At 36.0% G+C, this 25,391-nt stretch overlaps 1 protein-coding gene across 1 annotated transcript in view; it reads left to right on the top strand.

Moving 5' to 3' along the window:
- The window catches only part of LOC122806467 (proline and arginine rich end leucine rich repeat protein), a 252,235-nt gene extending 227,695 nt beyond the window's left edge, over positions 1 to 24,540 (top strand). The window contains exon 3 of the mRNA XM_044076933.1: positions 23,144 to 24,540. Coding sequence (XP_043932868.1) covers positions 23,144 to 23,319 — 176 coding nt within the window. The 3' untranslated portion in view covers positions 23,320 to 24,540. The remainder of the gene's footprint in view (positions 1 to 23,143) is intronic.
- The last annotated feature ends 851 nt before the right edge of the window (positions 24,541 to 25,391 follow it).

The following is a 25,391-nucleotide window of genomic DNA, read 5'->3' as shown; positions in this document are numbered from 1 at the left end:
ATAACTAATTTCCCCCTCCCCTACCACTAGAGTACAAACCAAAGCTTTCTAAACAAGATTACAAAAATAGCCAAATAATGTACACATATAATAAAAAATGAGGATCTAGCTTACATTTTCAAAATTTTAAAATGTCAGACCGTATATGGTTGAGACCATATAATCAATGGTTTCAAAACTTGAAATCTAAACTTTCAGCAAATACAACATTTTTTGCAGGAGTCAAGCCCCTCTGAACCCCCCCACACTCCCTGCTAATTATATATACCAACACCAAGATCACACTGAAGTGGAGAAAAAAGCATATTCCCCAGTTCCCACTGTACTGCAATGTCCAAATAAACAGTTCAGCTTTCTAAAATGCTGATCATATGATCAAGACCATATGAGGTTTGACATTTTAAAAATTTTAAAATGTCAAGCAGACCCAGCAAAATAAATACTTCAATATTCAGATACCCAGAGAATTAACAGACAATTAGTAATACAGAAAGTTCAGAGAAAAACAGGAAAAAGATGCTTAGGCTTGTAATGAAACCTGCAATGAACCAATCCACACTATTTCAGGGACATGAGCCAAGCATCTTGCCAGGACAACGATTTTATACAAGCAAAGAAAATTAAAAAAAATTCAAATAGCCCTCTGGTCAATCACAAAGCAGGGTTTTCTTGGGATTTAAGGCAATCTCAAACACAGAAATGACTCTACTGCCAGTAGTGTGCAAACCAAAGCTACAGATATAAGGCAAAATGAACACTTCAATATGCAGAAACTGAAAGAACTAGCAGGTGATCACTTAGTAATGCAGAACGTCAACTGCAAAGCAGGGAAAAATAGTTGCCTGGCTTTTAATGAAGGTATCAGTGAAAATAGCACAGTATTTCAGTGGCAGGGTCACTAAGCATTATGAATCTCTATGGAAATGAGCCAAGCATCACACTAACATGACATGTTTATACAAACAAAGAAAACTTAAAAAAAATGCAAAATAAACATTTCAATAAGCAGAAACTTGTCAGAAATAGCAGGTATAATATATTTTATCTTTAATCATTAAACGTTCTAAATGGTTTCCACTCTGAGAATAATCTTGCCAATTGTTTCTGTGTGCATCCTATATATCTCTTGTAAATGGAATAAATGAAAGAAAGAAAGTTGTCAACAATGGTTGAAGCTTAGAATAAAGGCAAATTGCAGGTGCTGCCTCCATGCAAAGAAATGCTGATAATCCCATATTATCAATGCCACATGTCCTATATCATAGCAGTATGTAAATGTTACATCTCCTATATCATAGCAGTATGTAAATGTTACATCTCTTATATCATAGCAGTATATAAATGATACATCTCTTATATTATAGCAGTATATAAATGATACATCTCTTATATCATAGCAGTATATAAATGATACATCTCTTATATCATAGTAGTATATAAAAGATACATCTCTTATATCATAGCAGTATACTTCATCCAGCACACAAACAGTCCATTACAGCTAAGCAAGCATTAAACTTTGTCTTTTGCACTAGCTGTGGATTGTGCTAAAACCTATTGCTGAAGATGCCATGCCTGGCCAGAAGGTAGGCTGGTGACTGTACTCTATGCTAGTCACAGCTTCTGAAAGACAAATAAAATAATGTCCTGCTCCACTTCAGAGAGGCAGAGCATTTCCAAAGGAAAACAGGCTTACTCACTTCAAAGTTTATCAAAACTAGTACTAAGGATAGTTATACAAGTGCATTTAAAATTGAACTGATTTACTAAAATAAGCTGTGTGTGTGTGTGTGTGTGTGTGTGTGTGTGTGTGTGTGTGTGTGTGTGTGTGTGTGTGTGTGTGTGTGTGTGTGTTAATGTTTATTTGTGATTTACTGTCACTTGATGGAATTGCAGGCTGAATGGAACATAAATGGTTGGAACAATTTGATGGAAAACCAATTTGACTGAAAGCACATTTGACTGAAACCTCTCATTTCACTGAATCAGAAATTATAGATTCTACATAAAATACAATCAGCATAATAAAATGCAACAACCCCCCACTGCCCCCATTTGAGAGTATTCACCTTCATACTACCCTTCTTAAGTAAATATGATAACCCCACCATCACTGAATCACAAAGAAAATAAAAAACGTACACAGTGGATACAGTGTTGGCACACAGATGCAAACTTCTACAAATTTCAGGTACAACATGGCACAGGGCACTGTTAATCCCCACATAATCTTCTAGACTCCCTTACCTAGCCAATTATATCCTCATAAATTACACCATTGCATACTGCCTATACACTTCTACACTTTTCTATAATTTGTGATTCATGTCATTCTGGAAGTGCCTTTCTAGTATGACCACTATGGCTCATGCTAAGAACTTTAATGAGTTCCCAAGATTGTCTCTCAAATAAACATGCCTATTTAACGCCCAGTATAACAAATGGGCTTATTATCTCATCAGTCTTTGTTCCCAAGAGGTAGTGACTGGTTAAGTTAAAATTCAATGGATTTTTTTTTCTCTCTCTTATCTCTTGTTCACTTGCAATCAGAGTGCTGAATGCATGGCTAGAGGATTTTGTGTCTTTTGACAATTTGAATATAAAATAATAGGGAATGTCTTTTGAAGTGTATTGGATTACCAGAATTACTGTCTCCTCTTGTGAATGTAACAAAAATAATAATAATAATGAAAGTAGGTGAACTGACTTTTAAGATGAAATTGCAATGACTTACATGTCATTAAGCCATACCTAGGTTTTGGCCAAGGAGAGGAAAGTAAATAACCATGCTGCCTATTTGTTTTCTCCAGGCTAGCAACAGGGAAATAAGAATATGTGATGAGGGTTGGTAGCAGGGGAAAACTGCATGTTACTGTGCGCTGTGCTATGCTATCATATGGTTACTATCTTGACTTGAATGTGTGTTGTATTCATCTGGCCAAAGTACCAACTTGAAGACTTATTAGCTTATATAACTTAATAGTTATGGATAGTATTACTCTAGCATACTGTAGTCAGGGAACTTAGGAATCTGGAGCTCAGGTGTTTCTGTATGCATCTTATCAATGTTCATCAGCTTTTATTTTATTTCTCTTTGTGGTAATCTACATTTGTATTTTAATCTATATTTCCACTGTTTTCTTTTTTATGTAAATATCACATATTAACCTTTAAGCTCCTGTGGCTGGTAGTTAATATTGACAAGAGCTCCAGTCAGAATGCTATGAATAAAGTGCCATACTTCAATATGGCCACTGTAAGAAGACTTCTTGCTCTATAATACTCCAGTGTCTCAACCAATAGTATTTAATTTGATTCCTTAGAAATGATCTGATTGGTTAAAGACTAGTTAAAAAGGACATATTGTTATATTGTATAAAACTCTGAGGAAGTCCTAATGCTTATAGATGAAAATGCTTAGTTTTTTGTTGTTTTATTGCGTTCAAATAAAGTATGTTTTAAATTAAGGGGCCGTTTTCCTTTGCCGTAGTTCAGTAACAACATTCAGTGATAGCATTCTGATACATTTATACATGCCACAATGTGTAGAATGCAGAAGTTATACTGAAGTGTACTAATTTTTTTTAAGTGCAAGTGTTTGTACTGAAGTGCAACATATTCTTAAGCTGGTTGTCATGACTCTCATCATCATCTTCTTTCGGCTGTCCCCGTTAGGGGTCACCACAGTGGATCACCTGTTTCCATTTCTTCCTGTCCTCTGCATCTTGCTCTGTCACACCAACCACCTGCATGTCTTCTCTCACCACATGCATAAATCTTATCTTAGGCCTTCCTCTTTTCCTGTTACCTGGTAGCTTTTTCCCAATATACTGAGCATCCCTCCTCAGCACATGTCCAAACCAACATAATCTTGCCTCTCTGGCTTTGTCTCCAAACCTTCCAACCTGGGCTGACCCTCTAATATACTTATTCCTAATCCTGTCCACCCTCATCACACCCAGTGCAAATCTTAACATCTTTAACTCTGCCACATCCAGCTCAAACTCCTGCCTTTTTGTCAACGCCACTGTCTCCAACCCATATAACATAACTGGTCTCACTACCCTCTTGTAGACCTTCCCTTTCACTCTTAAAGGTACTCATCTGTCACAAATCACTCCTGACACACTTCTCCACCCACTCCATCCTGCCTGTAGTCTCTTCTTCACCTCTCTTTCACACTCACCGTTACTCTGAACTATTGACCCCAAGTATTTAAACTTATTCACCTTTGCCACCTCTACTCCTTGCATCCTCACCATTCTTCTGCCCTCCCTCTCATTCACACACATATATTCTGTCTTAGACCTGCTGACCTTCATTCCTCTTCTCTCTAGAGCATATCTCCATCTCTCCAGGGTCTCCTCCACCTGTTCCCTACTCTCACTACAGATCACAATGTCAATCTGGTTGTCATGACTCTAATTTAGAAATAGTGCTCTGATAAATTTGTTAGTCACCGCAAGAAATATAGTGCCTATATTGAAATGTGACCCTTCCTTCAAAATGTTCTGACTGGAGCTCTTGTTGATTATTGGTCAAAGATCGGTGTGCTGTTTGTTGGTATTTAATTTATTTAAGCACTGTTATGTATATAAGAAGTGGATAATCATTACTGACACTAATGGTTTAGTTAATACTCTGTGTGGTATTCATCTCAGTTTAGACCACTTAGGCCTGCTATCAGTGAAAACTTTTAATGAGTATAATTTCATATCTGGTTGATTTAACAGTGGTAGATAATTGAGATGCTCTGGTCCTAATCCAGGGTGATGGTAGTATTACTCTGCCATGGAAATGAATTATTCTGTCAACTTTCCCTGGAAACTGTGTGTCAGTGTGTATGTGTGTTTGTGTGTGTGTAAATAATAATTTGCATAAAATGCAGTTACCATGAATAAGGGACATTGGAAGATATCTGCTCATAATCAGATTGGTGAGACAGGAGACTGGAGGTGCTAGACTAAAGACTCAATTCTATATATGACATGTGCCCAGTCCAGAAATTGAACTCAGGATGTAAGTGTATATTGCCTTTATGCTCTTATTGCAGGCCTGCTTTGTGAATTCGTTATTGAAGAACACTTTTGTGTACTTTCATCTTAATATCTCACAGTTTGTTGGCAGTGGTGGGAGTAATATCCATTGGTGCCAGCCATCCAGATGTCTCAGCAATTGGCATCCTGTCATTTGGAAGTAACATCAGTGGTAGTAGCATCATCATCCTACCATTACAGTAGTACCAAGGGTCACATCACACAGACAAATTAGTGAGCAAAGATGTTTTTCTGCATGCTTTTACTTGGAAGCCTCTCCCCTAATCAGATTGATGTAATTTGTTCTCTCCAGCATGGAGAAGAAAGACATTCAGAAGAGCCATCATCCATGCAGCAAGGGGCAGTTTAAACCCTAATTAGCAAACCTGCAATGAGGGAAAATAGAACCTGCATCACTGTAGGATACACTATTCCTTGCTCCAAGTGAGTGCACACGCCTTTGCACCTGCAATAACAGGCACAACATAAGGAGCTTGGTGGCCAAATTCTCACCTAAGTGTTGCTCTTTTATTGCTGCCACTCCTCCAAGGGATTATGGCATTGGATGACCTGGTTCACCCCTTCCACCAAAGATATGTGTATTTTCCCCACTCTAACTAAAATAGATATCCAATACACTAATAAAACCTGTGTCATAGTTAAGTCTTTCCCCCTAAATAAATGTTAATGGTAAGTCAGTGAATGATAACATTTTCTGCATAAATATCTAAGTGGCCAAAATGTAGGTATCCAATAAATTACCTGCACCATAGACTCACAGTTTACATCTCATTACCATATGACTGAAAGTCATAAATATATTTCATGTTGTGCAACAATGTGTAATTTATTGTGAAATCTCATTTCCCTTCACTTAACATTTGACACAGTAGTCAGTAATGTCCAAGTTTAATAAACTATGCCGGGATGCATTAAAGTGAATATTTTTTGTAGAATATTGAATGAATCCACAGGCAGAATTCTGAAAGATGTACATTTAGGTTCTCCGAGATATGCCAGTATGAGTCTGGTCTGTAGGTAGGAATTACAATAGAATAAAATGTAGTAGCTGAGAGCTAATTTTTTGTAATTCCACCCTAGGACTTCTGCCTTATGGTTTCAGCAAAATCACCTTTATGACAGGTTTTGTGTGTGTGTGTGTGTGTGTGTGTGTGTGTGTGTGTGTGTGTGTGTGTGTGTGTGTGTGTGTGTGTGTGTGCGCGCATTACAAAATATAAGTAAGTCTTTATGAGGTGCCATTCTTGAGATGCCAGTGGGTTAATTTGCCCCCCTGAAAATATTAGTACAAAAATATTAGTACAATAGTATATACCAACAAATCCTGTCACACTATTTATTGAGTTTACAACTATAAAATTAATTTCTGTCAACAGACCCCTTCCAGTCCTTCTGGGCAGGAAGACAAAAGACACAAAAAACTGCAAAGCAATGAAGGTTTATTGACAATCACAATAATAATAAAACAGCAAATTGGAATCACATATAATTAGAAAATATCAAATAAAAACATAATAACAAAACGTCATTGTGTGCATATAAACTGCTCATCAGCAAACTTCCAGATGGTAGTTGAGCTGATACCACTCACCTACAGATACATATCCCACCAAACATAGGTAGTGTACACTTCAACCATTCAGTCTTGCACCATTAGCAGTTCTAAGCAGTGTGATCACAATGCTCACCTGTACTTCCTCTTAGACCCAAGAAAGGGAGTGGTTAAACAGCAGCTTCCTGGACTGAAGACTGAGCCCCAATCACCTACAAGGCTGAGGTAATGGCAATCTGTTCTCCATTACCTTTCCTGTCCTAACCCATCCTGAAATGATGCATCACATTAAATTACTAATATTTTCCTTAATTAAGAGAATGTGGACATTAAATCGATGAACATCCACATCACTCAGATAAACTCCGTTCCCACAGTACCATATTGTGACCCTATCATTTAAATCCACATGTTCAAAAAACATAACACCTAGTGATATTGCAGCTTTTGCTATCCTATTGTTAACAAAATACCTTGCTGCTTCAATAGCCACTACCGTAACTGCCCCCCTCCAACTTAATGTCAGTAAGATAGTGAATTACACACTCACTACCCTGGGAAACATTTGTTTGAACAATAACAAATCAATAATTATCAAAGACAAAAGTTTCTTCTTGCGAATGATTCACAAATCCCCACCCTCAAAAGCTCGGTAATAATATTCAGATTAGAAAACCTGAAATGCAACTCATTCCTTGCAGCCAACAACTGAGGTCAATTTACACTCTTGATACCATTCCATGAGTCCCTACGCTAGCCTAGTCAAGCCCTAAAAATATGGGCACAAGCCTTATAGCAGCTCACTCCTCTTTCCAAACAAATGTATGAATGACCTACATAAGTTGTTGCAGATACTCTGAAATAAGAAAAGAAACAAAAATTAAATTTCTGAAGTGCTCAAAGATTAACTTATCATATATAACTCTATAATCATTAGAAACCCATCTGCCTCTCTGCTTCATGACATCAGTAGACCTGCCTTCTTATCCCAGATCCAAAGTAATTACATTTTGAAAATAGTGTGATGAATCTCTATCAGCAGCAATCCCTTGGTAGCTCAATGCCCTCCAGCAATGCTACAAACTGACTGAAAGGCAATGAAGACTCAGATAGATGATGGAAAACTAACACACTTCAAATCCACCCTAGCCAACCTGTTGTAGTCCAAACACCAAAAAAACAGACACTATTTTTCATTACAGTAAACCAAAACTATCTACTGACCTCAGCTTCCTTGATCAGATTCAGAATAATGTAACTCTATGTGTCCCTGTGTAAAGAAACACCGACAAAGTTGCCTATAATGTATACCCCTCTACCAAAGTAGTCACCTTGTACAAACCTTACAACTGCCTACCAATTGGCAAGTGCTTATCCATAAGCAACCCTCTCAAACTCTCTCAGGCCTAGACCAGCCTTACAACCAACCAATATTTCATCTATTCAAACCTACCTGAAAACTTGATGGCCACACACGACACTGCTACGTACACTTTAATCATGCCCCTAGCTCCCCAAACTGCTATCTGCACACCAAATACCTTGCAATCATCCTCAACAACCAACATTTTTCTTGAATCAGTAGCTGATCACAAAATGTAGGAAAAGCCTTCAAAGCCAAACTATATGCCTTCCATATAGATGCAGCCCATGACTGCCGATGAAGCCAACCCACTACAGCCTGCCAGTTCCCCACACTTCATCTGGGATCACGGCTGGCTGTGCCTTCTCTTCCAGCATGATGACCTGAAATTTACAAAACAAACTGAGATAGGATGTCAACCACTACATTAAGCATACCAGGTATATTCTTAGCAGACAATAAATTAATACTCAAGCACTAAAAGACCAATCTCTACAGTGAAACCTGGACATCCAATGGCTTAGATGACTCTTTACACCTCATATGTACAGCTGCTTTATTCCCAGAATGCAAAACAGCTAAATTAACTCTAAGAAAGTCATATCCTTTTTAACACAGTCAGGCCATTTTTTAGGCCAACTGGCCACAAACCAATTCCCCTAAAGGTATGCCCCCATCTCAACCCCCCCCAGCTGTATCCATAACAACTGTAAATCTTCAGATGATACCCAGTCATCCTGCCACATCACCACCCCAATACAGTGTTCAAGGAGCTCCATCTAGACACACAAATCCCTTTTGACCATTTTATTGACTCTCACCTTATGATGTTTACTCCTAGTGATTCTAAGTAAGATTGTCACTGATCCAGGTTCTTCCCAGACCTGCTGCTCCACATGCAAAGTTTAGCAAGCCAAACAGCCCCACAACATCATAGCTAGTGTTCAGTGTTCTATTCTAACCGCACAAACTTGTCCTGCAGCAAACAAAGCAAACAGTTTTCTTTATTTACCAACAAATCTATACCTAAATGTATACCTAGTTTCTCAGATAAATGCAAAGAACTGCAGACCCCCCCCAACACTCTTTGTATCTCTTCACCTACCAAAAGCAAAACATCTTGATATTCGATTTTCTTCCCTTCAGTTTCTCCTGTTCCTAAATCCAATGCATCACCAAGCTGAACTTTTTGAAAGTTTTGCAGGCAATTGATCAGTCGAAAGGCATCACTCTAAATAAAATTTACCTTATAAGATCATCTCTTGCACCAAGCTTGCTCCCTAATGTTCAGTAGACTAAAGAATGTCTCATTATCCTTTCAGCAAAATAATTTCTTTGGCAGGTTTTGTAAGTGTGTGCATTACAGATTGTAAATTAGTGCTGTAATTCCAATAATGTGCCATTGCAGAGATTTCAGTGGGTCAATGTACTATCCTGAAAATGATATTAGTATAATGGCATACCTTCAAATACTGTCACACTTTCATTAATTTAACACTTATGCTCATCTGATTTATTTGATTTTTCCTTAACTATAAAATGAATGGTTTATATCTGTTCCTGCTGACTGAATTTAAGAATATCCTAATTATGTTTTCCATATGTTGTATTACAAGAACACAGTATACAGTTAGAGTCTTCATAATGGTTGCAGTGTCTGTGAGTTTATATGATCAGTCCTTAACCACACTTTTAATTGTACATGAAGTGACAACTGTAATAAACCATGCAAAAGCTTTTAGCTTTGCCAAATTTAAACTTTTGAGGCAATAAATTTTAACATTTTAGTAATAATTTTTGTTATCCTTTGTTTAATTAACTGTATGTTGTGACAGGCAGTTAAGAAACTTAATACACTGTTGCAGCCTACAACTGTTGGCAATTATTTTAATCTTTATAAAACACCACTTCAAATTTCCTCTCAAAAACTTCATCCCTGTTAAAATGTAATAGTTATGACTGAAATGTTGGTGAACAAAATACTGATAAGATTGGCTTTAGTGATAAAAGACAATAGCATTGCATCTAATGTTATCAGTATATCAGAACTGACAGGCAGTAGTATTTTTAAAGAAGATTACTTTGAAATTTGGAGCAATAAATTTAATATCCTGATCCAAGCAAGTTGAAAGTAATACTTGAATATGTAGTTAAGAACAGGAAACACCACTGGAGATGCAGTTCTACATTTTATGAGAATAAACTGAGGCATGAATGAGAAAACAATTTCTCCTGGGGCATAGTCTCAGTCTTTTGAGCAGATTGTTTAATTAAATTTTATAGGCTTGACTTCTAAAAATGTCTTAGAAGGCTAAATGTTTGCATTACGAATTCATTAATCTTTTCAGTTTTAGAGAGGACTTCATACATTGTGTGTTGCTTCACTGGTTTTATAGTGTAAACCCAGACTTCTCAGCTGCTGTATCATAGTGTACAGAGCTGGAGTCTTTATTATGACCAAGATAATTAGATACTTAGTAGCATCTCAGACTCAGGAGGGGTGGGGAAAGATTGACTTAATTAACTCATCCTCTCTAGGAGGAAGGGATGGGTTTCTGTCTGTGATGATGACTTTATTTCCAGTGATCCAGATGTGTTTTAATTGAAGAGAACATCACAAGGAAAAGCATGTCATCTTATGGGGGCCAGAGCTAGTTGATATTGATTGCAGTGATGCATGTGATGTCACTAGGTACACCCATTGGGGCACACCAATAGTTTGCAAGACCATCATATGTGATATTGCAGGCTGCCTCCCTCCACTTTCCATGCCAGCTGCCATTGGTGTAGTCCCATAACCAGGTGACAGTACCAGAGATACTAAAAGTAAAATGGTGCAGGTAGGCAGCTGATGGTTAGTTGGGAACATGCAAAGGGGAGGAGAGAATTCTAACAACAGCTATTTTTGTAATGCTGTACTCATGTTTTGCTATGTTTGCTCTTTCACAAAATGTATGGACTGCAGTTGATATAAGACTGCTTTCCAGACTAAAAGATGTGCTATAAAGTAAACTACAACAATATTACTCAAATGCTTTACTTACTTATTTTATGTTTGTTATCTCTTCTTCATCTGTTATTTGATTTATGTCTATATTCCCCTCACGAGCCTGAAAATTGTCCAGGTGAGTGTTCTATCTTGGGTAATATACAATCAAAAATAACTAAGTAAATAAATAATTTTTGGAGCTTTAGGACACTATGCTTCTAATGTTTAAGTATGAAGAATGAAGTAATTTTTTTACAAAATTGGGGAAAACACCATTAAAGATGTAGGGAACTAGAATTAAGATCTAATGACTGAAAATCTGACTCATCAAGATATCTGTTCATATAAAGCACCCATGCGATTACACAGGAAGCTGAACACAACTGAATTATACCACAGACTAATAAATTAAGGACAGCAACAAATGTCTTACTTTTATTCCTAGTTACGAAGGTAAGTCATCTTCTTTCAGAAGGGAAATTAAAGCATTCTTTGCTTAACATCTTAGGCTTCCATTAACATATAAAAAGTGCAGCTTAAAGGAAGAAATTAATGTTGTGGATGCTTTACAAGTAATTCACCATGTAAAAGGTTAGAGAAGGACGCAAGACTCTGTGTTATTTGTCATTCAGATAGAGCTAAAATAGCAAACAAAGTGAAGGACTAAAAGCATGTGAAAAGTGAGAGTTGGGGTATAATGAGTTAACAAGTCAAGAAAACTATTTTTTTCTTCAGATAGAGTGACAGATGGCTTTTAGAGCAATTTTCCTCATCAGAGTGTGTGGCCAAAATGATGAGGAAATTCATGGATGGTTGGGATATGCAAAGCAATTTTTGACAGGTGGTAGAAAATACTTGCCTGGAGGCTTTTGGAATCATGTAAATTAACAAATAGTTTTATGTAAAGACTCACATGACTATCAAAATAGTGTGAAACTGTTAACATATTTGATCCCACTGTCAGTCTGTCTTCTTTTGCTTATCAGCCCTCCTGGCCAAATGGCCCATTCATTCCCCATCAGTGAGGTGGGGGGGTCATCTGGAAGGTGCCATAATTCAGATAGCTGTCAGTAGTAGTTTGCTGGTTTTTATCTTATGCCCTAACTCTCTCCACACATGCCTGGCTTAGGCAGGGGAAGGAAAGCATTCACTGGGATGATCACCCTGGTCATCCATCACTTCTGCAAGGGATGTTTCCAGCAATTATCCCCCTTCTCCAGTACAAATGTATAGCAATTGGTTTCCTCTTGTTCTCCACCAGGGAAATTGCACTTTCTCATGTGTTCCGAAAGTACATGAGACCCCTTTCTCCAAGAGTGGTAAGCAGATCATGCGTCTTCCCTTCTCCAGTGCTGGAGCAACTATCTATACCCTAGTCACCTGAGTCACAGTCAAGGCTTCATCCCTGTGCACTATGGAGCCAGTCATACTCCAGCTTGTGGTCCTTGCCATGAATACACCTTCTGTGTACATCAAGTACTAACTTACAAAAGAAGTAAATATGAACATGTGGATACGTATCCTGGGTAAAAAATCCACCACACCTAAATAAATTCCATGTTATAACACTACTTGTTATAGTATGTTGAGGGAGCATACATAGATCTGCTATAATTTTAAAGTTTTTCTTCTTTTACAGTTTTATAAAGTATTCTTTTGCTCTTTTATAACCATCCTAGATCATTGATTTTATCATCTTCTTTGGTGCAGCAGGACCCTGTGATTGAACCTTCACATCCTCCTGTAACACAGTTCCTTCACTATTTTATCGTGGGAATCATACAGTGAATCATAAAAATATATGTAACTTGTTCATTTTTCAGAAAAAGATATCATTCTTGTGTATCTGCTTCAACTGGATGATCTGATGGATACAAAAATGAAAGCAAAGGCATGTGGACATCATTAAAAAATGCACATGCACAGCTTTTTTCTGTATTCACAACTTTACTAAATGAGAGCTACTATACATCTAGTAGACTCATTCAGGCCTTTCAATAGGCATGTCTGGAGCAGTAGATGGCTCATTTATCACCTGATGTGACTCCATGATCTGAGCTCCTCAGCTATTAGTTGATGAGAGAGAAAAAAGGTCCATTCCCTGGTCTGGCATTCCTCATCTCTCTTCTAGGAGTGTCGGGTTCTCTGAGTCTGTGCCCCTCTCATATCTATTAAGTCTTCTACATTTAAAAAACATATCAAGTTGCACGCTCCATTTCTAGCAAACTGCTTGCTAAAAATTATTCCATGCATGAAGTGCTAAAGCAAGTGCTTCATTCTTGACAGTAAAAGCAGTATTTTTGCATTTTATTACCATACTGCCATTCAGAAATGATGGCATGGAAGTGAATGTCAGTGCTGCACTTCTGAATTATCAACAGCTGCTGATTGGCGCCCCCCTCCCAACAGCCTGTGCTCAGATCGTCTGTCCCCTTCACTCCATCCCAGCTATACTTCTGGGCATGGCTGACAAATTCCTGTTTACATCTATTCTTTCTCTTATTATGTCATTCAACCAGAAACTTCAGCTGTGATTTGTTAGCAAAATACCTTTGCCTTTTCTTTGGTTTTATCTTATGCAGCAGCAATACATTGCTGTAACTCAGTTATGCATTGTATAATGCATGTTGTGCTTAAGCTCTATCTGAATATGATCCACTAATAATTCATGAATACCTTGTACTCAGTAATATTACAGACAAACATGTACTTTAGGGCTGTTTCTTAACACATGTACTTAGAAGCATTATAGTTCAGCATTATTGTTTTTCCAAGATTCTTTACCTTTCTAATAAATTCAAGCTTTTCCCCACCATATAAGTTGTAATTTGGTTATGGTGGGGTACAGGAATCTCTAAAGGTTTCACAAACCATCAGGGCCTCTATCTTTTTAGTGATCTATTTAAGATGATTTTCTATAGGCCAAGTATGTATGACTTCCTGATCATCAGCCATTATTTGAAGGAAGGAAACATAAGTCTAAATGTCTTTGGGATAGTTAGGGTAAACTAAGCCCCTTTACTTAAAGGGATCTTTTAAAAGAAGCATAAACAGAGTAGAGGGAACAAAATAGAACCCTGTAGTATCCCACATTTAGGATGGTATGAAGATGATGAACTGAGTTCTGAACAGACCTTATGCGTATAGTTAGGCAGGTATAAAATAAACCATTCAAGAAATATTCCAGAGATATTATAGCTGGACTTCAGATGTTCTATCAAGATGCCATGCTGTTCTGTCAAATGCTGCCAATAGACCAGGAAGGATAGACTCTTTATCATATGACTAGATAAAGCACCAGCTAGACATTAAAGAACATTGCACTTATTTGGAAAATTAGATCTATAAGTTCAATGCAAGCTTGGTAAGCTTATCCCTATAGCAGATACATTAAGCAGTTTATATCCACAGGAATGTAAGGAAAACTTGTTTAACAGAAACCTAGAAGTACTGTGTAGAACTAAAAAAAACTTGTATTCAGACAACCTATGAGCTTCAATTGCTTCAAAATGTCATTAAATCTGAATTGCTGCATACTGCCAAACTACTTAATCCTTTAATCAGAACTTATTTAACACTCACAGGTGAACTGTCTGAGCTCCATGTTGTGTTGCTATAAGGAGACAAAAATAATTCCTTCATAACAAAGATAAAATATCCTTAGAAGAACCCAAAAATTGCCTTTAGGCATGAACAGATACATGTAATGGGCTTATGACAGTTTATGTTGGCCTGGCATGACAGAACAACAAGAACGATGGTCAAGAACTGTGAAAAGTGTCACCAATTGAAACATCAGAAACTCAACTTCAGTGTTGCACTTTTGTCATTGATTATAGGTTGAAGTAGACTGGTATCAGTAACAGTCATTTGTTTTAATCGTGTGTTGCCTATCATTTTAAGTTTCCTGAAGTTGTGCAATTGAAAGATATTAGTCAAGCTGCCTTATTTGTCTAATTCATTCAAACCTACAGAACTATATGAGATGCTACTGCTTTGGGTTTACAGAGCTAGCTGCATGTCCTGCCTAGTCCCAGTCAAGCCTGAAAACAAACCACAGTACTACTATCTAGATGTAACTTACCCATGGTCCTGAATTATTTTGAATGCAAAATCAAGATAAAGATATACTTTACTTGATCAGCTTAAAAACTACAAATCTCATATTGAAATTGTCCTTCCATGTCAGCTACAAGCTCTTGCTGTCTAACCTGCTATCAATAAGGAATGCAACACATCACTAACTGACTGTTGGGTGGTGTGAATAGGTTGTCCCTCTTTGTGAGAGATGGGATAAGAGATAAGACAATCAATGGCAATAGACCAAAGTTGGTCATTCATGAGTTTCATGCTTTGTTTTTTTTTTGTTTTTTTTTTAATAAGTAGCCTTGAGTCCCTGAAAACCTCATAGCAATGGAGAGCTTGAAAACACAGCACATGCTGTAAATAATCTAATAAGGGAAGGTGAAAATTCTGTTACTTATCAATTTTGGAATACTGCAAAACTCCATTACAGTCAACAGAAAAAAAAATCAACTTAGATTCTAATGGGTACACATTTGAGGTCAGAAATACAGATTCTATTCACATTTCCTACATTAGGCAGCAAGTGAATTGCTATTTAACTGTCATAAGAAAGACAAAAGAAATAGGACACTGCTTTAGGGGAGAAATGTAAAATATGTTTCTACTCAAAGAAAGAGAAAGAGTGAACAACGTTGTCAGATCACTGGTGCACATGAACAACTCTAGGCAAGTGATAATGGGTAATAAGACCCCAGACATGAATTCCTTCAGGCAGACACACATAAAAGTTCTTGCCACTTTTTTAAGCACTTTTTTATTTACCTCCAAAGCTGAGAAAAACTGTATATGATAACTCTGGTATAAAGATATGCCTACCTGTCCAGTCATCAAGACTAGCCTTAAAGGTAGTCAAAGTAGTACTTTATTTGACCTGTAGTAGTTAACTTATTCTACAAGGTGAGAATATACTGAGTCAGGAACCTATCAATCCCATGAATCTTATTATTTACTTATTTATTGTTATTGGTTTAGACGTAGGTCCCTAATACAAGCATTGTAGAGACACTGTTTTTGTTAAAAAAAAAATAGAAAATCAAGTAGGACTGATCCAACTTTTTCAAAAATGTGAAACAGGACACCTCTGGGCAACTAAGTATAAAGACTGTTATGCTAAGCTTCAGTTGGGCAATATGCTTGGATGTGTACATGTTAAAGGGGGTTGATAATGGAGGAATATAACTGTAGGGTAACTTCTTTCAGTCTTGAAGTTATTCCCTTGGAAATTAATTGGAACAGATTGAAGACTTTCCTGAGTATGGTGAAAACAGTATGAACAAATGGGAAGGAGTTCCATTTAACCTCCCAGGTCTCTTATGATCACACTGGTCTAAAGATGAAAAGAAGAGTAACACCATGAACAGATGCAATAGAAGATAAATATGACAGTCCAGGATTCACAAGCAAGTTTAATAGATTCTAGCACCTCGGCAAATACTGCCTTCAATGGAATACAAAACTCATGACTCATCCACACCTTTTATACAATAAAAAATCACAACTAATAAAACAATTAATTAATCAATTAAATTATTAAACTAAAACTTTCCAGTTACAATGACATATTTATCCCTTCAGGACGTAAAGTGCCAAACTTTAAAATAAACAAAGCCTCCTTATACAGAAGCTTGCTTTTAACATCAGAATAGTCATCCCTTTCTATTTGTTCTAAAATATTGCCTTGCAGACCCTCAGGGTCCCCATTATAATACTTTAAAAAATGTTGTGCAAGAGGGCTTTCACATTTCTGATTTTTTATATCTCTAATCTGTTCTTGAATACGAAGCTTGAAAGCCCTCTTGCTCTCCCCTATATAAAACTTATTGCATGGGGACTTCAATGCATATGCAATACATGCAGTATTACAACAGAAATTAGCTAATATATTAAATTAGCCACTGTTAATATATTGGAAAGTCTGCACCACATATTTGCATGAAATACACTTCCCACAGAGATAGGTGCCTTTTAAATGTAGACCCTTGTAAATATTAGGACATGGAATTTTAAATTTACTATGTACAGACCATTATAAATATTAAGACATGGAATTTTAAATTTATTATGTACAAGTCTGTTCTTAATACTACATCCTTTTCTAAATGAAAAAAAACTGGAATAGTACATAAACCAGAAAATTCTCTACATTTCAAAAGATAGCCCCAATATTGTTTAATAATAGGGACCACTTTATCACTCAATAGATCATACATCATAACCATGTACATTTTATTTCTTCTTTTGTACAATCAATGTTAATTTTACCCAGATTCTTCTTCCTGATATTCTCATTCTTAACCTTACCAAGTGACCCCCTCACGATGCTTTCTTCATATCTCCTTGAGACAAACATCTCTAATGTTTTATTATATTCTTTCTCCAAGTTCTCATTATCACAAAGACATTTAATTCTCATAAATACACCATATGGTAGTGATTTAAGAAGATGTGAGGGATGGAAGCTTGTGCCATGAAGAAAATGAAGAGCTCCACTCTATAGAGTATTTATGAGCTGCCATGACCCACCTTTTTTGGAACTTGACATCTGCCTCATCATTAGTGTCAAATGGAGTTGTAGGGCTTTTGAAAACCTTAAGCCATGGGGTGTAACATCAAGTTCTAGGTAACGTCTCAAGCTAAGAGTGTTGAAATGTACTGCCAGTTCTTTATGCATGAGTTTATCTAGTTTATAATACAGTTGTTGCATTTCCACAGATAAGGTACCAACCATACCTTGTCCGATAGACAAGAAGGGGTCACTGCTCCTCACTTAGGAATTTCTTCCATGGCTTTGTATCTTCCATATTACCGGACGTCACCCCTCTCTTGTTAGCTTGCTCACCCATATGCATGATATATTGCTCGATACTATGTTGAGAAGAGTCCCCTTATTCCTGCCTAAATTCTCGGCAGGTCAAACGTGGAATCACTGGACATGAACGAAACTCAAAAACAACACCACGAACAGAAGCAGTAGAGGATAGATATGACAGTCCAGGATTCACAAGCAAGTTTAATAGATTCTAGCACCTCAGCAAGTACTGCCTTCAATGGAATACAAAACTCATGACTCAACCACACCTTTTATACAATATAAAAATCACAACTAATAAAACTATCTCTAAGTCTATACATGAGCATATATATCAAATTAAAGTTAAGTACACAGTCAATGCACTATCTAAGCATGTACTAGAGAAAGGAGATACACACATGTTCACATTGAGTCACTGAAATATTATCCACAAATTCCAAAGGTGGTGACACTAGGAATTGCACTGAGACACAAGAGGCTAAATGGATAATCAGGTTCAGGGCAGACTTTTATACAGGTCTCAATGATAAGGTACCCCCTGAAACCTTTTTTTAAAATCTAGAGGGCTTAGATAACATCAGTTGTACATCAGCTGGTAAACATCACTATGGCGTCTATGTTTTATATATATATATATATATATATATATATATATATATATATATATATATAAATACGAAAGTTGTGTTTTTTTGTTTGATGAGAATATATATATGGTTGATATATATATATTTTTTATTTTCTTTTTCGTTTTTGTATATATATATATATAGATAGATATAGATACATATATATATATATATATATATATATATATATATATATATATATATGTGTGTGTGTGTGTATTTTGTAGTTTATATGACAATGTATTATATTATATGAAGCATATGCATAGTTGTGCATTTGTTTAAATAGGTGGTGATGGTATTGAAGCATTTTAAGTAAAGTGTTTTATATGAATAAGGGGTTGTCACTTTAAGAAAGTATTTGAAATTTGATTTTGGTGCCTTTTTTAGTATATAATGAGTAGACTAGTAATGCATTATGGCCTGATGAAGCCCTGTTGGGTGAAAGCGCTTACCGGATTGTCTGATTGTTTTAATAAAAGACTTACATTGGATCAAACTGTTGCCCTTGGATGTGTTTGAACTTCACCTGCTGTGTTTCACCCCGATACCAGTTTTATATTGTTTTTTATTTATTTGGATTGTGAGCGGTGTATGGACCATTTACTATTTGTGAGTTTCTACTTATTTGTTTGGTGTTACAACTAATAAAACAATTAATTAAACAATTAAATTATTAAACTAAAACTTTCCAATTACATGACATATTTATCCCTTCAGGACTTAAAGTGGCAAACTTCAAAATAAGCAAAGCTTCCTTATATAGAAGCTTGCTTTTAACATCACAATATTCACGCCTTTCTATTTTTTTCTAAAATAGTGCCTTGCAGACCCTCAGGATCTCCATTATGATACTTTAAAAAATGTTGTGCAAGAGGGCTTTCATATTTCCAATTTTTTATATCTCTAACATGTTCTTGAAGACGAAGCTTGAAAGCCCTCTTGCTCTCCCCTATATAAAACTTATTGCACGGGCACTTCAGTGCATTTATAATACATTCAGTATTACAACAGAAATTAACTAATACATTGAATTTGCCACCATTAATATACTGGAAAGTCTGTACCACATATTTGCATGAAATACACTTTCCACAGGCATAGGTGCCTTTTAAATGTAGACCCTTATAAATACTAGGACATGGAACTTTAAATTTCCTATATACAAGTCTATCCTTAATACTACGTCCCTTTCTAAATGAAAAAACTGGAGTAGTACATAAACCAGCAAATTCTCTAAATTTCAAAAGATAGCCACAATATTGTTTAATAATAGAGACCACTTTATCTCTCAATAGATCATACATCATAACCATGTACATTTTATTTTCTTCTTTTGTACAATGTTATTTTTACCCAAATTCTTCTTCTTTTTGATATTCTCATTCTTAACCTTACCAAGTGTCCCTCTCACAATGCTTTCTTCACATTCTCCTTGAGACAAACATCACTAATGTTTTATTATATTCTTTCTCCAAGTTGTTCTTCATTATTACAAAAACGTTTAATTCTCATAAATTCACCATATGGTAGTGATTTAAGAAGATATGAGGGATGGAAGCTAGTGCCATGAAGAAAATAATTAGTGTCTTCAAATTTTCTATGTATTGTGGTGGATATACCACCACCAGTAATATCTACTAAGAATAAATCTAAAAACACTACTTGTTCACCACAGGCTGAAATTTCAAAGAAGAGTACCCTTAATAACGTATGAGGTGAGAGCTTTTTTTTTTTTTACTCTGCTATGCTGCATTTTCTTTACAATTTGCTTGATATAATTTTTGGTGTACCAGATGAGTGCATATTCCAGCTCTTGTTTGAGCTGTTTAATATCAAGAGCTGATAGGGGAAAAGTATCAAGGTGGCAGTCATTAGCAAACGTGGTCATCCGCACATCTGGGATGCTGGCTTGGATGTCTGCAAAATAAATGCCAAACAGGAGAAGGTCCAACACTAATCACTGTCATACGCCGCTAGTTACAATTTTGCATTCAGAGAGGATGCCAGTATTTTTCACAACTTGTGATCTGTTCGATCGACAGTTTACATTCCGGAAGATAATGTAGAGGTTTACTCTGTCTAATTTTTCAGTAATACCATACAAAAAAAGCCTTGTCTAAGCTGAGATATGCTGCATGCATGGAATGACCAGTGCCTACAGCCTCTATAACCTTTTCATGGAAGTTTACTAGGTTCAGAAGGCAGGACCCACTCTTTAAAACAGAACAGTTTGCAACATCAACAAAAATGTTTGGAACAACAGGTATATTTTGCACAGGATACGGCTGCAGTGGAACAGACTTCCTATCCACAGAAAACAAATTTCGTCCCTTAACCATTTTCCAATACAACTTAGATCTATGGATGGGAAACATAAAGTTTACCCCAGGATTGCCCCCTGTACTAACTGACAGATGCAGCTCCTAAATGCTTTATCCCATGGATGGTTCCCTTTAAATTGTCTGTGGTTTGATCCCAGTTATTTTCATTCGGAGTAACATATAATTATCGACCATGAGTTGGTTAAGGCTAGTCTATAACCAAATGAGATTGATTATTTTGAGCACAAAAAGGGAAACTGTTTAGGTTTAAAATGTTCTGCAAGGGAAGTTAGCCTAGTACATATCTATAAACATATGAGCCTATAAAAAATGTTTGGTGTCCGCAAGTGTGAATGAAAATAAATAATAAAGAAATAATGGGAGATATGGTTCTGTATCAAGTAAATTCTATATGATCATACTGATGTAAACACAATAAACAGAACATTTCATTACAATCTCATAGTGTTAATGCAATCTCATAGTGTGAAGTCAGTACACTTAGTTAATGTCAAAGTGACTGGTAAATTTAAAGTCAATGTTACTCTATATTTACATGCTGTCAGATTTATTTAAAAATAAATATTCAGATTGCATATAGCTGGAATAATGTAAATGTATATTCTAAATCTCTTTTGCTATGAACTATATTTCACAGAACTTACATAGTCAGTGCTAGGGTGTTTTGTATGTTACTTATAATTAAATAGGTTCAATTATTATTGTAAAGCAAGGGGATGTCACATAGGACAAACTATGAAATTATAGTAGTTGAAGCATGCCACACTAGAGTAGTTAATACAGTAGGATATGCATCTCTTGTTATTCTACCAGGCCTTCATTGTAGGTAGTAGACTGTTGGTGGTGGTGGTGTCAGGAGCTCACTGTGTAAATGCATTTTTTTGCATATGCATATTTACGACTTTTAGTTTACAGATAAACAACATCAGAAAAATATGATCCTTTATGCTGTAATCATTACTGCTGAGTGTAAGGTCATGAGGTCCTTTGCATTTTATACAGACTCTTTCCAAATATAAGCAAAATATTTTTTGACAGTATGTACTGAGATACAGTATATGCCTGTGGTAGGTCTGGTTGTTTACTATATAGTAAGCATTCATCACATACTAACAGATATGTGCTGGGTCTGCCACAGCAATGTGTATGTTGGTAGAAATTTGTTGCTGATATGTTTTGTGGACTGTGTGCAGGTAAATTTATTTGGTGAGTATTGTGCATGGAAGGTTTGGAGTGAGTGATCATAAGTGTGTTGTGCATGGGAGTTTATTGATTGCTGTTAGTGGCTGAAAGCATGTAGAGTGCATGTGTTACCTTGCTGGACTTTTCGGGAGTGGTGAGAATTCCAGTGTGGGGAGAGAGATCAGAACTTTGTCATGCATATAGGTAGTGGTTGAAGCATGTGTGGTCAGAAGAGGCAATTTTGTCACCAAAAATGGCAGCATTAGTCTCCTTATCTTAGTTTTTCAATCTACATTTGCACCTCCTGCAGCAGTGGTCTACCCTTAGATTTGAGTTGATGATGTCAGATACAGTTTTTATTTTTAATCATTTAAGTCATTCTTTGTAGAAAGTTACCTATTATTATGATTAATTTGTTGTGCTCATGCAACCTATTGTAAGTTACAGTGAATAAACTGAAGTATATGGCTTCAAATCCATATATGCTGACAACAACTTCATAACCAAAAAGGCATGCTACATAATTAAAAATAAAGAAATAAAGAAATAGTACTCCACTGTTGACATGTCAGAGGTCTGATAGTTCTCATTTAAAAAGTACAATTAACCAGATGTGTATCACAAAAATATTTACAATTAAATGGCTTTTATTTGAGGAAAAAAAAACATTTAAGTCCTTGTGACAACCGATCAATTTCCCAGAAAATAGATTTAAGAAACAGTTGGAAAAGTAGCAGGGGAATGCTTCTAATATTTTTCTTGACTTATATTGTTGACATCTTCTAAAGTACTAGTTGTCAGATGCATTTTACAGACTAATGCATTTCTCAAAATGCCTAATATCCAGTGAGAAATTATCAAAAACTTTTCCATCTTGCTTAATTTCTGCCATGTTTTTATATTTTATCACAGACATTTTACTGTGTCATTTCTTTAAAAGCACTATGCTCCTGACCTAGTATAATAGCAGTAATAACAATAATAATTATAATGGAATATGCGTTACTCTGGCATTAGGCACACTAAGATATGCAAAGTGTAATAAAATATTCTAGAAGGAAAAATGTGTGTGGATCTAAATATACGCTTTCCTTTTTTCTTTTCTTTTTTTTTTTTTTTTGCATTTTGCAGGCATCAATGCAACTAAGTTATGTCCTTACCCGATTGAGGCTATTGATATATCCGGTGAAGACCAAGCAAGAGTTCCTCGTTTACGTTACCTGAGACTGGATGGAAATGCCTTAGCACCACCAATTCCCTTGGATCTCATGATGTGTTTCAGGCTCTTACATTCTATTATTTTTTAAGACTGGGTGCGGCTTATAATGACATATCCGAATACCTGGTGTTCAGCTTGAACTAATATCTTGTCTCAAACTTAAATACAAGACATAATTGAGCAATGTTGCATCACCTTTCAGATCTGATCCCTCACATCTTAACAGATGAGGATAAGGCCTCCAAGGCTAAGTTAGGGTGATTCTGCCTAACTGCTATGGACAAAGTTACAAAGAACTGATCTTTGTTTTTGCTAGGCTGTGTATTAGTCAAAAGATTATATGTGCAGCTCTGATATTTTTTTTTTGTTTGTTCACAATAAATATTAAACAAACATTTTCAGTTGTTGCTGAAGTAGGGCTTAATATATAGTTGTACCATTGCATGACTATGTATCTGAGTATTGTTATTTATAAAAATAGTGCTTAAAATGAAAAAAAAAATGTGCTAGAATGCAAATGCCTTTAATGATTTCATTGCAAAATTTATGTTCATAAATCTGAAGCATACTTTGTTTTTCTTTGATGTTATCTGCGTACTGTTACATGGGGCGTGCTTAATTTGTTCAATACAATGAAAGTATATTTAAAGATGACAAGTTTCCTTTTTACTACTACTTGAGAAGAAAACATTAGAACATTGAGAGCTGAGCTCTTAGGGCATGGCTGCATTGTACAATATAGTAAGACTGATTGTGAAGACTCATCTGCTTAAGCTCAGTAAATTATGCAGTAGCTAACTTCATTTATGGCTGAAAAAAATTGCAAAATGTGCTACACTTAAATATTCTGAAAGGCATGCTAAACAATGCAATTCAAAGAGACAGGAGTTATAGTGAAAAAAAACACAATGTATATATACATAAGTTGACATGACATAGCTTTCTACATTTTTTGTGTAAACGTACATCTATGAAAGGCTCCAATGCATAACTCGGCAATATCTGCGGAAGTATTTGCCTCATTACCCAGTACCCACAGCACTGTTTAAATGCATCTTTGAACATGTTTTACTTCTGTCCAGTCTGCCACTGTGTCCACTGCAATGAATACTTTATTCTTACATTTTGAATCATGACATAGAATAATTGTTTTGAGGATATGCAATTCATTGTTCAGTGCATTTAACGTGCTAATCTGTTGATCTAAATCAGTGGTTACTATGTACTCTTGCAATAATGTTTTCATGTCATGCTGGTTCCTATATCATGGCATTGAAAATAAAAAGGGATGTATTTATGTTACTGATAATACTGAAATTTGTATCACTGTCATGGGAAAGTCACTAAGATGGTAATGTTTGTATTTAATTGTATAAATGTACAAAGAATTTCCAAAAACATTATGAAAAATAATTGCTGAAAAAAATTGCATTTTTCAAAATACTTCAAAAAGGCTTCATTAAAAGCATAATTATTTTTAAAAAGTAAGTAAGTAGCCTGGATGGACAAAATATATTTCTGAAATGTTTTATTTATTTGTTAACTAGGTAAGGAAACTCATCTTTATTCTTTCTTCTTTAGGTATGAACTAGGGCATGGATTTCAAACTTGAATGACCACTACTACTGTGTGTTTTAGCAAGTTAATCTCCAAGACAAAAATAAATACAGGTAGTCTAGCAAAAGATCTGAGGGCCACAAATATAACATCCACGACATAGGAAAATGAAATAGTAAAAACACTGTAGTCCTAGCCCAGTGACATAGAAGGATAAAGCCTTGACTATGAGTCAGATGATTTAGGTTGGAAAGATGTGAGTATAAGATTCTCGACCTAGGGAAATGCGAAAGGCAAAACACTGTAGCCTCAGCCCTGTGGCTTAGAAGGATAAAACCTTGACTATGAGTCAGATGATTTTGCTTGGAAAGACATGAGATCCTCGACCTAGGGAAATGCAAAAGGCAAAACACTGCAGTCTCAGCCCTGTAGTTTAGAAGGATAAAGCCTTGACTATATGCCAGATGATTCAGGTTAGACTAGCTGCTCAGGTACTGGAAAGTCCAAGGTAAGTAAAGGTATGACTGAGTGACCACTGTCAGTACACCAGTCTTGGAAGATGGCAGGAGTGGCCTAACAATACATGCAAGTCAGGAAGGCACT

This window comes from Protopterus annectens, chromosome 7.part0, assembly GCF_019279795.1.
Source record: "Protopterus annectens isolate FY-2018-M chromosome 7.part0, PAN1.0, whole genome shotgun sequence".
NCBI classification, from domain to species: Eukaryota; Metazoa; Chordata; order Ceratodontiformes; family Protopteridae; genus Protopterus; species Protopterus annectens.
This window is presented reverse-complemented; position numbering and strand designations above follow the sequence as displayed.